The sequence below is a fragment of the Xyrauchen texanus genome, chromosome 19 (genome assembly GCF_025860055.1).
Source record: "Xyrauchen texanus isolate HMW12.3.18 chromosome 19, RBS_HiC_50CHRs, whole genome shotgun sequence".
Lineage (NCBI taxonomy): Eukaryota > Metazoa > Chordata > Actinopteri > Cypriniformes > Catostomidae > Xyrauchen > Xyrauchen texanus.
In genome coordinates, this window is record NC_068294.1 from 25,908,977 (window position 1) to 25,924,288 (window position 15,312).

Consider the following 15,312-nt stretch of genomic DNA (forward strand, 5'->3'; position numbering starts at 1 on the left):
TGGCCAATGCATTCCTAAAGCGTGGTCCATTTGAAGATGCTTAATGTGTGTTCTTGTGTTACTGTGGCAGTAACCCTCAAAAGTCTGTGCTATTCAACTGTATATGTTATTATTCAGGCAAGCTGCTATAAATGTATTGACATTTAGCTTCACTTCATCAGCAATATTAGGGACTTTATTAGGGATATTAGCAACAGTACAATGTCAATATAGAAAAATCTAGAAATATACAGTATATATATATATATATATATATATATATATATATATATATATATATATATATAGTGGACAGTTTAGTACAATTTCAGGAAGTAACAAGTTAAAGTTAAAGTTACATATGCGAAATAGAACACAAAACCCAACTTCAAACTGTTGCTCTGCATCACAGTAGATGACTTAAAAAATGAAATTTCACACTAACGTCCAAGATACAGTGTTAGGAAGCTACTCAAAATATTTAGCAAGCTAAGCTACAAAATACTCAACATTAAAATTTGTTAAGCTAAGCTAAATGCTACACAGAGACAGTAGCAAGTTACACTACAAGCTGCATGCCAAAAGTAGCTTGCTACAATTAAACTACTTTATATTTTTTCAACCGCAGATGCACTGAGCATACCGTCATAGACAAGGCATCTAAAATACTTTGACATGATTTTTATCAAAGCCTTTTGAGCAGTTGAGAGTTGCAGCGTGTCCGGGGACCGGCAAGCACGTTTTCTCTCTTTCTCTTCTCATTCTCTGTCTCCCGCTCGCCTTTTCCCTATCCCAACACCTCCCCTTGTCTCTCCCCCAGGTTCCCAGGAGGCGGGGTGGACCACCGGCTTACAGAACGGCCGGAAGAGCAGCGTCTCATCTCCCGAGGTGGGGTGGGGGGGGGGGGGCAAGGAGTGTGACAAGGAGGAGGGCATGGCCGGGTCGTGAGGATGCACGTCCAGCGCTGAATCAGATAATCAGCGGGATAGCGAGATAAAGGGGACCGGAGATGCCAGTTCTAGAGAAAGAGAGAGATGCACGTGGCCGCACTGCATGTGTTTCCTTATGTTTTATGTTGTTTTAAGTTCATTTTTATCATTAAACTTTTCATTGACAGCCTCTTCCTTGCCCATCCTTTAACTGTTAGAGGACATACAGGGAAAACACCTTACTTTGCAAAAGTGACACTTCATAATGAGACCATAACAACATTGAGAACATTTACATTTTTTGCTGCATTGAACTCTTTTTTTTTTTCATCCCCTTTTCTCACAATTTGGAATGCCCAATTCCCACTATTTAGTAGGTCCTCATGGTGGGACAAGTCTCAGTTGCCTCCGCTTCTGAGAAAGTCAATCTGTGCATCTTATCACATGGCTCGCTGTGCATGACACCGCGGAGACTCACAGCATATGGAGGCTAATGCTACAACTTACCATGCATCCCATTGAGAGTGAGAACCCCTAATAGTGACCACAAGGAGGTTACCCCATGTGACTGTACCCTTCCTAGCAACCGGGCCAATTTGGCTGCTTATGAGACCTGGCTGGAGTTACTTAGCATGGCTGCATTGAACTCTTGATATAGGCATCCACTTACCAATGAGCATTACAGAGAGGCAGTCCCAGTTGTGCTTTTGGAAATCCAGCTTGCTGTATTCCTTAGTTTAAAACTGAGCTGGCTCTTTCCAAGCCCTCAAAACAAATGTTATGCATCAAACACTTTGTCAACTCTTTCTGTAGTATGTAGGACCCCTAATATGAAGGTAGAGCAATTGCATCACAATCATTATCCTCCCAGTCCCTCACATAGAGTGAGGTGGTGACATACACCTGACTAAATGATACTGTATGTGTACAACGAGAAAGGGTTCTTTGTTTCTTTCAGTATTTATTCAGCAGGGATTGGAGTGTGTGCCAGGAATGCAAGCCGTGCTCTCTCTGCGGAGTGACACTGACGACTCTCTCTTCTGACATTCTTCTGGGGTGGCCCGCTTCCTCTCATTCATCTATACACTTGTCTGCCATGTTGAACAAGCAATGCAGGTCTCTCTCCATCAACTCCAGTGCCTGACAGCACCACGTTTTACACTATATGTATGACTGTTACATTGTCGGGTAAAAGGTTCGCTGACAGGAACTATGCAGTTTAATAAAAATCAAAGATGTTTTGAGCTTGAGGAAATGTCTTTTTTTACTTTAATATCTACACTGTGATGTAGCCCTGTGAGGAGCTAGGAATGGGATCTTTGAATGTTGACCTTTAGTAGTACACAGACACTGAGCCCTTGTTTTAAAGCTATTACAGGGGCTCTATTACAAACTTTAAAGTGGAGAAATTTTCAGATGCACACTTTAAATTACTTTCTGCAAAGTGCACCGTCTGTCAAAAGGATGTTTCAAAGTTTCTGTGCTAAATTAGCTGTATCACAGCTTCTACAGAGCTACAGTATAACTCACATAATTGTAATGACCCCCAGTAATTGGGATGATAACTTTGCAAGATCAATGACATTCAACAATATTGAACAAAACAATAATCAAACCCTATTGTGCATTCCTTATAAGAATTTCCCCTGTCCAATACAAGTTAAGATCACCACAAAAAATGTATTCAACTCGTCCCTCCTTTTCTTTTAAAAAAAGAAAAAAATATAGGTTACAGTGTGCCACTTACAATGGAAATGAATGGGGCCAATTTTGGCTTTATAATTTGATAAAAACACTTACCAGAATTATTCTGCTAAAACTCATGTATTATTTGAGCTGTAATGTTGTTTAAATTGTAATTTTTACAGTAGTTTTAGGGTTTTAGGATTTGTTGACTACATCGCCATGACAATGAATTTGTAAAATTGGCTATAACTTTACATAGAAAAGGTTAATAAGTGATTCTGTTTCTCTAAAATTGTGTTAACATGCATATTGTTTATGTATTGTGGTTATACTTTTGAAATAGTAAGTATTTAACATTTACGGATTGGTCCCATTCACTTCCATTATAAGTGTCTCACTGTAACCAAGATTTTAGTGTTTTTTTAAAGAAAAGAAAATCAAAATACATTGTTTGGTAATCTATATTCTGTCACAAATGCTGTCGAGTTTAACTTGTACTGAGCCCGGAATATTCCTTTTATGTAAGAAAATAAACACATTACACTCAAAGGTCACTCAGGCCACAAAGAAAGCATTTAATATACTTCATTAACAAACAAGATACAGTGTCTCCTTATACCTCTAATGTACACTCATTTTCAAGTTTAATTATTTTAATGACTTCCAAGCTAATATGTGCTGTAATAGGCACTGCAAACTATTTCAGGACCCTCTTGTGACTGTTTTTTTTTTTTTTCATTCCAACCTCATAAAGAATGTAGGCCATACTCCTGTTGGGGACGGAAAGAACATCGGCTAAATCTACATTGTTTGAGTCTTAATGTTTGAGTCTCAGATGATATGGCAAATGGTAAGCTTTCGCATTGTATCTTTCTTTTAAGATATGCTGTATATTTAAACACATTAAAAGTAATAGGAGTGGTTGTGAACAGGGAGATCCCTGTTTCGAATTCACACTCCATTTAAATTTGGAAATCACTATTTTAACTTGGCTCCATTATGAACACTGTTACACATTGTAAAGCCTTAGTGAATATAAAACACCTACGTAATCTTGGTTTCCAGAAAACACCCACACAGGAACCATACATTAAGGGTGCTCTATAGGCCTACGTTTGTTGTTTTGCTAATGTCTGCCAGATTAAGTCACTAATTTAGACTGCCACAATTAAATGCCCTCTCTCCAACAACATGCCATGAAATCTGCTGTCAGAAAACCTGAACGTGCAAAATTACACTGTAAATCAACATGTTGTTTCCGAAAGTTCATATATCCTGAAATCAACACCATTCGGCCCAATTACTGACAAGGGGCAACCCCCATCATCTATTTTTGCATGAATTCAAGCATGAAAAGATTTTTTCAAAAGGGTCTACTAATAGCATAATAAGGGTACTGGTCTCCACTGACGGTTAGGTTTAGGGTTAGGGAGTTTAGTTAAAAAAATATGTATTCCTGTTTTCTGTATAATATAATTTGTCCCTAATAATACAACTCACTTTTGGTGCCACTGTCTGGACATTTCTCCTAGTCACTGGAGCTCACAGGTGCCCATACCATAAACAATGCTTCCGGCTTCAGCCAGTGATTGCACTCCTTCAATTTCCTGCAGCAAAACATTCTGCCTGCTTTTGCCGAATTCACAGTGTGATTATTATAATATGATTAATTGGCAGAAAGGGTTTCTGATTGGCTAGTTTTCTGGCAAAAAGCAGCACAAACCTCTGTACATTTTTTTTTTTTTTATGATTACAGAGCCTAGGGCTTTCAAAGAGACGTTTGATTTCTTAGGACATCTGTTTCAGTAATATATATAAGGTATTAGGAACATTTTTTTACATGGTATTCCTGAAAAATCGCTTAAGTTTTAAGTTTATGTGCAGAGATTTTGATGTATATGACCGCTCAATGCATTGTGATGTCAGGGCAAAGAGCTCCAACCATCATGCCAATCAGTATTTGGTAATACTGTCTCTCTCTCTCTCATTTTCCCGATTCCTTCATCCTGTCACTCAATCTTTGCTGGGCATGAAGGCGATTGCATCAGACAGCCGAACGATTGAGATCATTAGGAGAACTGATTTAATGAACAGAAAGTGTCCTGCTTGGCCATGGCATGCGTGAGACACTCACAAAGACAAGCACTAATTGATTTCTCCGCCAGTTATTTCTCTAGATAAATATATGAGGGCCCAACATCTCCACAAAGCGAGCCGCGTGCTCAGGTGGCTGCGAAGGTGCTAGCACAGCATAAACAAATCCATCAGTGCTAAGAAAGTGGCATTGTTTACCTCAGATGCCTTCCAGCATTCTCGCCTGTTGCCACGGAGACTCTTATATTACAATCAGGGTTTAAGAAGTGATGGTATTGCTTTCTCAGTCACTAGAAAGGACAAATGAGATTCACAAAGGCAATTGAAATCAGGAGTGGCTGCTATGTAGTTTGCCACATGAAAAGTTTTTTTTTTTTTTTAACTCATGACCTTGTTGTGTTCCTCTGTTTTTCTGTTTGTTTTTCAGGAACCCACACAAAGTCATTTTCTTTGACTTTGGTCTTCTACCATAAAGTATGGTACCTATTTGGCACCTCTCAATTACATTTGATAAAATGGACAGTTCTGGATTTAAATGCTGATTGGACATTTTAGTGTTTTAATCATGCAAAAATATGGGATAAAGTAACAGCTATGATGTAAAATGACTAATTTCTGTGTATATCTCTGTGCAACACTTCTTTTTTCATCTATTTGCATAATGAGTTGTGATTGGTATTGTCTTTCAATTTAAAGCGAGTCAATCAGTGTCATGACAATGGCTCTGATAACTCAAATTATTTATACATAACCAAAGCCTAAAACCTAACTTTTCCTAAAACAAGCCGATTCTTTGATTCTTAGAATAGTTCTTAGCAAATATTAATTGAAAGTGATGCAAAATGTATGTATTTGGCAGACACTTTTATCCACATCCATGTAATCCATTTATCAGTCCAAGCTTTCCCTGGAAATCAAAACCATGTCCTTAGTATTGCTAGCCTCATGCACTTCCATTTGTGCTACTACTGGACCATGCTGCCTACAAAGCACTGTTATTTCCTTCAAGAAATGCAAATCTGTTTACGTAGAAACTATTTTATAAAAGACTGTATGTCGTGCCTAAAACAGTGTGACTATATTCATGATATAGCAAGGCCTCTCATGCCTGTTTGCATTGTGGTATCCAGTACCTGTCTGCTAATATATTGGTTCCATCTATTTCGAATTTAACCTTTTGAGCATAAAAGAGCAAATGATTGGCAGTTGAGGTGATTGGCATTCATTATTTGTCTTATGACTGCTTTGCAACCAAGTCCAATCCCATTTAGCAAAACCCAGCTATTGCTGTCAGCTGTTAATTATTATTATTATTTTATTATTGATTTTTAATGCTTGTCTTCTAAGCACATGTGGATCCCAGCATGTCTAACTGCCTTTATTTAACCCTCACATCTCTGTAGCAGATCACATACATTTTCTAGTTTACAGCCCCTCCTATTAGCAACAGTGAAAATTCCTCTGTTATATAATGGCTGTAGCAGATGTATTTCAATTACATTTTTAAATGTGGATCAAAGATTAGACATAATTCAGAAGTAATAGCCTCTCATCAGTATGTATCTACAGTAGCCTGTCAAATACAACAGTGAAGGATCTCTCTCTTTCATTTGATGCATGGTTGACAATATCTCCTCATGAGCGAGAGTTTCCGCCTCTTCATCTTTTATTTTCTGAACTCTGATTCCTACATGAGCGTACCAAATGAATGGTTGTACGGCTGGCAAAGTATTCTCAATATTTATATTTTCCCTAAGGGAATTCATCATAAGTCAAGTGATTATAATTTGTTACCTCGAAATTTGTCATGTCTGTATGAGGGGGTGTTCAATGTTCTGGAACCTTGCGAGGTATCGACTCCATCAATCAGTATTACCGTGGTAATGTTCTGAAAGCCCTACATCCAGCAGCAGGCAGTATAATGGAAATACAATTATACAGGGAACATGGAAAAGAGAGAAAGAGAGAGGCAGATGAGGGACCCAGGTCTAATACCAAGCACACTTTTTTTTTTTTACTCACTTGTTTTCAACATTACCATCAATTGGTGTCAATATTAGTTCTATACTGCATAATTTGTCCCTATAGGCCCTCAGAATATACATAAACAGAAAAAAGATATTATGAGCCACACACACAAACAAAGGCTTCTGATATACAATTATACAAAAATAATCTCCACCAGATAAGGTAATTGTCTCCAGTCAAACAAGTATGATGATTAATTCAGTCAAAAAAACATTATGATAATAAGAATTTATGCAAACCTGTCATAAAGCAAAAATCTCTGACTGCCCAACTCAACATATTTAGAACCAGTTGTTCCATAAAGTTCTCTCCTCTTTTATCCTGAAGAAAAAAAAAAAACAACCACAATTGATCAAAAGACTAATTAAGTTGTACATCAATAATCACAATTAAGACATAGAGTTGAAGTTAAACATGCTTCCCTGGTTCATATTGATCATTAGCATTGAGATCTTGGTCCACGTCTGTAACAACACAAAACTAACACAACATGTCCATTTAGGGCTGCCTGCTTAGCCATTAGTCAACAAACAATTATGGGAAAATATGCTGTCAACAAATATGAAATTTAAGTAATAGTCACAAGTTTCTTACCAGAACCAGTTGGTTAATTTGATGATACATTGTTGTTCATTGAGTGTCGACAATAACTACAATGTCTGTTGTTAGTTATGATATTTCTCTTCCAGATGTGCAATTATTTGTCTCAACTTTTTGAGACAATCAGCTGCATATATGATATGTAAATTCTGTCAGATATAGGCCACATCCATACTAACGCGTTTTCTGTTGAAAATGCATAGACATTGCTTTAAGCCTCTCATCCCAAATGTAATGCCACATTCTTCCAACGTACATGCAGATTTAAAAAATTACTTTCTCTCTATTTCTGTTTACTTTGTAAAATAATGAGGTTAGGAGCCAGAAGTTTAGTTTTCACTCAATTAGTGTGCACATGGCTTTAGAATGGATTGGAACATAGTGATCGCAACTGCCCTTTCACCGAAGTAAAACAGTGCTGGCATTATAATGCCTACACATTATACAGTATATGTACAGTATATGTACCCATGAACCACGTTAATTAAATTGAGCAGTACATAAAGTCACTTCATCTGTCCAGCTGGGAGTTATTATGTGATTAATGGTATGGGCATAGCACTTATTTCATAGCATCTTCCTATGAAATCAGATGCAATATTATTGCCTGGAAGAAAATATGTAAAATAAAGTTTATTCTAAGAAACAGTATCCTATCTTGTGCACATAGAAGATCCATATGCTGGTATTAAACATTTTAGTTGTTTGACAGCAGACACCATCATGCAAAAGGGTAATTATGTGGGCAATAGACAAGAGTGTACAGCCACAGCATGCCTCTTATACAGAGAGAACTAGCAGTGTGTGCAATCATCAAAACATCTTACATAATATGTGCAACTCATTTACCAAGCCTCTAACTACTTACTCCTTGTGCCTTGATGTCTAATAGAGGTCTTTTGGGTTGAATATGATACAGGCTTAATGAGAAAGGCCTCCTCACCTTCTCACTTTCAAATGAGTAATTGAGCTTCATGGTAAGAAACTGGTGTGGCTGATTGTGGCCCATATGTTTCATCTCAGCTCATTTATATGTGTGCTTTCCTCGTGAACTTAGTTCAGAATAAATAATACCTTCTCTTTCACACTTTGCAAGATGGTAAATTCTCAAGCCTTCTCATTAATTTTCTGCTGTGCTATTGACAGTGTCACAGGATTTCTCCATTTTCAAAGGTGCCACAGATATCTATCACTCTGTACAGCTATCACAGATATCATCTGTGCACTGTACATTTTAGGTTGCTTAAATTGAAGACAGGAGAAGAACGCTCTTGTTTTTCACCCCACAACCATTTAATCGCCTAATTTTTTTTTGTCAGTGATAATATGCTAATCAGGTCCTCTGTTTGCATGAGACAATATTAAACAGGAAAAGGCATTTTATTCATTATCCTGAGGAGAGAAATTGCCTGGGTCTGATAAATGAGCTTATCCTTAATCCTAATTGTGAAAAAGGCAGGATTTACTACCCTTTTTCATAAACAAGTAGGGAACTTCACAAAGACTTTACAATGTAATGTGGGTAGCATTTAAGCACACCTGGAATGAAAAGAGTGTTGAGCCATGCTGTCGAGCACCTGATGGAGAGATATGATCACTGCAAAAATTATGGTGGGATTTATGTTAGCTTTTGTTGCATTTGCTCAGCAAGAATCACTGGCCACCAGTTCATAACTGTGTCACAAACAAGATAGATTCAAGTATTTAGTATAATGCAACCACAAAATACATATGGCAGTGTTACTTATTACTGTAATTATTCTGCACCCTCAGACATTGTATAACTTAACTTTTTTATAACTTTTGTAACTTAATCTAGAAGCACAATGTGTAATGCTTAGATCCATACAGAGTATGAGCATCTTAAATAGATCGTGTTTGACAATTATTATTGTGATGCTGTGACAGTGACTGGCATGTTGTTTCAGCAGTGTTTGCCAGCAGGTAATCTCTATCACACTGAAAGTGCAGTGGATTATAAATAACCCACAGTTGTTCTGAATCAGCCTGAGAGCTCTAATCTTCTCACTGCTCTCTCCAGCTCAATGTGGCTGTGAAGCTGGCTGTGTAGCTCTAAGAGGTAAAGATTGCCCAGCAACATCGTAAATGATGGTTTTAGTGCCTGAGGCTGGTTTAGTCATCAAATAGTGCAAGTTACAAACTATTCAAATTGTTGTGCCAACCTAGGAAGATATTTGTATTAAAGTGGGCCTGAATAGTGCATTAATTACTGGGTGTTTTGATGTTTGAACACCTAAGAATCCATCAAAAGATGCAACATACACTTCATGATAAAGGTAAACAAAAATATTTTCATACAAAGAATGCATTTCAGTCTTGATATATGATATCACTAACACAACAAGCTTTCTGTTAAAGAATATTCTGGTTCAATACAAGTTAATCTCAATCAAGAGCATTTGTGACTTATTGTTACCACAAAAATTATGTTTGACTAATTTCTCATTTTCTTAAAAATTAGATAAAAATTGACATTTATGGATTGGCCCCATTCACCTCCATTGTAAATTTATCAGTGTAACCAGATTTTCACTTTTATAATTTTTTTTTAAGAATTTGAGGGACATGTCAAAATATTTTTTTGTGATAATAAACATTGTTCCTCAAATGCTGTCAATTGTGCTTGACTTGTTTTGAAGCCAACATATATTCCTTGAAGTAGTGTATTCCAGAGAAACTTCATATTGTCATAATTTTACATTCTGTCCTCAGACGTGATATAAATTATTTCCACATTAACTGTACCTTACAGACAGTAGCCTAGTATAGCCTGTTTGTCATATTGTTTCATTGCAACATCGTTTAAGGCAGACACTGTTTATGTAGTCTGCAGATGTTCTAACATGAGATTTTCTGACAACATATTGTCTGACATCTATGTATTAGGCCTATGACAATATAAAATCATGATAAATAGATGACCCTGTCGGTTTTTTTCGGTAAAGTTCTACCATAACCTCTCCATGATTGTTTACGTATTAGTCATCTAGCCCACTCCAAATAGACAGTGGCATGCGTAACTATACGCACATTGCTATCAGAACACGAGTAAAGAACGCAATATGGCCCTATTTAAGTTATTGCTTAATTTTTAACCTAAGAAAAAATTCCATTCGAACAAAGTGTTGCGCTGGAGTGGAATATTGTTGTAACGGAGTCCCTCACTCGCTCTCGCGCGCCGCCGATTCCCAGAGGAAGTGGCGCTCGTGCAGAAGGAACAGCTCCGAACGCAACACACAAGGACACAGCGCGAGCGAAGACATCAGCACACGCAAAGAGGTGCACTTGTAATCCACGCCGCTCACTTGCCGATGTACTACTGATAGTGTGAGAGCATCCAGCAGAAGAGAGAGGAGATATTCTAAACCACGCGCATACCCATGCTTGGATTTGGCTTTGTTTTTCTTCGCCAATGCAAAAGGAAATATGCAACGAAGCCTCGCACTGCTCTGCACCAGTTTTCTGGGATTGTGCTTCGGTTCCAGTTTCCCAAGTAATATCAACATAGGTGAGTAAATGACAAAAAGTAAAGGAAGATATCTGTAATGGTGCGTTATGAAAAAAGACTCAAATTTATACGACTAATTATTGCCTTCGTTATTTTTACTTGTTTTGCCAGTAAACTCATTGGGTTGTTTAATGTATTGTGGGATTTGTCTTTTCCCACAGGAGGGTTATTCCCAACCGAATCGCATGAATATGAGGTGTTTCGTTTCGCTCTCTCGCAACACCAGGAAATCCCCAAATTGGTACCTCAAGTGGATATGGTCAAAATGGGGAATAGCTTCTCCATGACATATGCTTGTGAGTACAAAGAAGTGTGAGTGTGAAAGTTTCTGTCTCCCTGTTGCGCATACCTCGGCCAGAAAAAAATAAATATATATTTTGTCGATTGATGTTAAATGTCGACCCTTTTTTATTATAAAAACGAGAACAACAGACATGAAATTACACTTTATTACAATATATTCACACATATCTAAAGTGGTTCACCGGAGGTAGGCTAAACAAAGTGAACAAAGCCTGGTCAGTCTGACCAAATAAACCATCGTTTTTCTCTACAAGTGACAGCGACTGCGTAGGCTATATTATATTTGAATGTCGTTGATGCGTGGTAATTCACCTAATTATTAAGCTTTAACAGGCACAGACCATTTTGTACGTCCGTTTTCGTTCAATTCTGAACTATGCGTAAAATTACGCTAAATTATGCGTCACAATGGATGCGCGCGATTCAGCGCTGTTACATCGTGGAACTGTTGCATTCCATATCTAGACCTTTTTCACACTGTGGGTTTTGGAACGCGGAAGTAAACGATCGCAGGGTAAAACTTCGACAGCGGTGGGTGGGAGACCACAACAATTTTAATTTTCACTTATTCGTGTGCTCCAAGACCAAAATAATAAAATCCACCAATGACTTGCAGAAGAGGAATAAAATAAGCGAGCGGTGGATTAAGACCGTAAAATGGGAGAATATGTCAAATTTACTGTCACTCTTTCAGCAGCTGTAGGCTAATCGAAACCGCCTCGCAGCTGTGGTAATTAGTAATGCCAGGGTAATATTACACAAAGCATAATGTTATAAATTTGTCTATTTAATTTGTTTTCGATATTTACGCTGCTAAATAATGCGGAAACGCGTCATCATAGTCTGTGAAAAAGGTCTAATGTGCATTGTGATAATCATTATGAATTAATATAATATATTGCGGTGCAGTGTTTTCTGGTCTTTTCGGGCTTGTCAGTCACGGTTACAGTAGATTTTAATTTTTTTAATTTTTTGAGTCTCAAAGCGCAAACACTTGAACGCGCAAGTTGGCAGCATCCATCCATTTTAAAACCAAGGGCGCAAAGCACTGTTGAAGAAAAAAAGATTAGCAATGAGCAATAGATTGGCAATTAATTTGTCAATTCATATTTTTTTTACCTGTAATAAGCCATTTACCTGTAGACTAATGCACGTCTAAAACAATATGAGTATTGTTAGGATATACTGTAGAATAGGAGATTGGTTTTGGTTTGTATGTGACATTTCTCTCCTTTTCTCTCTGTGACTCTTTCTGTAACTCAGTTTTTTTTTCTATTAACTGGGTCACCATAAAAAGCATCAAATAATATTTCAAAATATGACGCAAACCAGACACTTGAGTATGAAAATCAGCAAGATGTCTTTCAGCTCAGTAGCATGTTTTAAATAGTCTTTGTTCCTTAATACTACTGAGAGCACATCAAAGAAATGCATTTTAAATCTAAACATTCTTTTTACCCCGGGCTACCAATATTTCTTCTCATGATGTGAATTTTGAGCTATGCATAGACCCTCCCACCTCATCCTCCTTTAAAGCATTCAGTGGTGTGTCAGGACAGAATGATCGTCCATCACAGCCATATACCTACTCTCCAGACCTTAGGCAATGTAATGAAAACAATTGCACAATAGCTTTAATAACTAACATTATGATGCAGATTCAACCATTAATGTAGAAGTCTCCCAACGGTATAATTAAACAGCATGCACTGATTCTGTCAGAGCTGGGGATTTGATGTGGGATTTTTATTTTAGAGAAGAGACAGTATCTCAGTAGTATGCTAACAATTCCTCTATGAATCTCAGGGTGCTCTCTCAGCTGGAAAATTCCACATGCTCATTAACCTGTAATGGGCTTGCCATTTTTCTCAATCTTTCCCTTTCTTCTGGAGATAAAAAATGTCTTATTCAATGACCCATTACAAAACTCAGTCATATTTAAAGGCGGCAGCTGTTTGTCCTGGATAATCGAAGGCCTCTTGTATTGCTCTTCTCTCCTATTCTGATTTGTTTGGTGGTGAATGGGCAGCTCTTGCACTGTGCGTTGTGAGAGGATTGCTGTTAAGGCCCTGATTCTGTTTAATGCTGAATGGATTCTTGTGTCCGGAGGTGCCTGAGGAAAGTTTCCCTCAGCTGCTCCCCCTCTGTGTGGGGTAAATTCTTAGAGCAAACCATCCTCATCAGCACCTGCTGGGGTATACCAGAGAGGGTTGATTACACAGAGAAATGCAGCAAATGTTCTGGTGTGAAGGTTGATTTAATAGGAAGTGGTGTGGCACATACAGTAGGATAGCACATTTTTGTTGATAATTGGAAAGCATAAGAAATGGGAGCACACTTACATACACAGTCATAGTTCACCCAAAAATAGAAATTATGTCATTGTTTACTCACCCTCATGTTGTTCCAAACTCACGTGACTTTATTTCATGGATGTTAGGCAAAATGTTAGCCTCAATCATCATTTACTTTCATTGCGACTTTTTTCGTTGGAAGTAAATGACGACTGTCCTGCCCAGTGTTCATTTTTACAGGGTTTTTTTGTTCGTTTGTTTTAGTCATGGTTTTAGTCTTCTAATGAAAATGTCCTCTTAATTTAGTCAATATATGGTAACGTCATATTCATTAATTATAGTCAATTTTACTCTGACTTAAATTGTATATAAAATTAATCAACGAAAATACAATTTTAGTTGATAATGTGCAAAATGAAGAAAAAAAAAATGTATCACTGTAACAGACCAAATTTGATAAAATATTCAAAAGTTATAAACATAATTAATTTAAACATGTATCAATCATATAAAAGATACAACAAAATACAACTGCCCTTGTTTTGAAAATATTAAGCTTCTAAAATAATAGCATAAAATTAATATTGAAGTATAAGATACTATTCGAGTTCTGAATTCTTCATGCTTTAGAGACTTATACATTTTCCCTGTTTTACCCAATTTAGGATATTGCAGTGCAATTTAGTGTTGGGCATTTTTATGAAAACTGTGTATTCACAATGCAAGTTATGCATTTTGACCAGCACTGAACTTAGTTTAAATTCGCCTCTTCATTTGTTTCATTGTCTGTGCAGTTGTAAGTTGTAACAATAGATATAAGTTTTGGATATAATGATTGATCTCATGTATAAGTAGGATGCGTTTGAGTGTCATTTGAAGTTCAGCTCTTTACATTTAGTCATTTAGCAGACACCTTTATCCAAGACAAAGCAAGCAATTTGTCAGAGAAAACTCAACAATATCTGTAGTATCACACTGCCAAATGCACAAAGTGCACTGGAGTAGTATAGAAGCTAGCATAGAAGAAATTGATTTAATTTTTTTTATTTTGTTAAATATTAAGTGCATTTTGTGGAGATTGGTTAAGTGCTTGTGGAACAGATGTGCTTTCAGCTGGTTCTTGAATGTTGAAAATCTTTCAACAGATTACATCTCATTTCACCACAGAGAAACAGAAAAAGTTAATGATTGTGAAACTTTGATGAGATGTAGGCAGTGAAGTTAAGCTGGTCATCTACCACCGGTCATCTGGTCATTTACTATCTTTATGTTTACAGAGCTCAAGTGGGGAAGTCCCCAACATTCTGGAATATTGAATTGTAGAAAACAATTATTTTTATATTAGAACTGTCCGAATTAATACGCTAATGTATGTGATTAATTTAAAAAAATTTAATGTGTTAATTTTTCTTAATCACGATTAACGTATTTCTAGTTAATGCAGAATAAACCAGCATAAACACTTGTTGGAAGGGCAGAACCTTTGTAATGTGTCCATGTGTCTGCCCAGAGTCATTACACTGAAGCATGATGGAGAAAGATCCTCTTAACTCTATTTGATGTACAAAACAAGCCCAGATGGGACATGTGATAGAAATCAAGTATTTTTCAGCCTATGTAAGGCACATTTTAATTACCACAGAAGCATGCCAAGTCATAACTATTACCAAAATGCAGAATGAGATGTTTTTGTTTGCAAGTGCTTTTCATGTGGAGTTCAAAGCAGCGCTTGATGCTTTTTGCTGCTGTAGTCTTTAGTTAGTACCTGTGGTAGTAGTTGTCTGGCCTCTGATAACTCATGTTGGTGCAGCCATTTCCGAATATGATAACCAGTACATTTTATTAACTCATACGGAGGCAAAAAAACATG

At 37.1% G+C, this 15,312-nt stretch overlaps 1 protein-coding gene across 1 annotated transcript in view; it reads left to right on the plus strand.

Annotated features, from left to right (window-relative positions):
- Positions 1-10,597: 10,597 nt before the first annotated feature.
- The window catches only part of LOC127659765 (glutamate receptor 1-like), a 142,719-nt gene continuing 138,004 nt past the window's right edge, over positions 10,598-15,312 (plus strand). The window contains exons 1-2 of the mRNA XM_052149719.1: positions 10,598-10,845; positions 11,007-11,141. Coding sequence (XP_052005679.1) covers positions 10,764-10,845; positions 11,007-11,141 — 217 coding nt within the window. The 5' untranslated portion in view covers positions 10,598-10,763. The remainder of the gene's footprint in view (positions 10,846-11,006; positions 11,142-15,312) is intronic.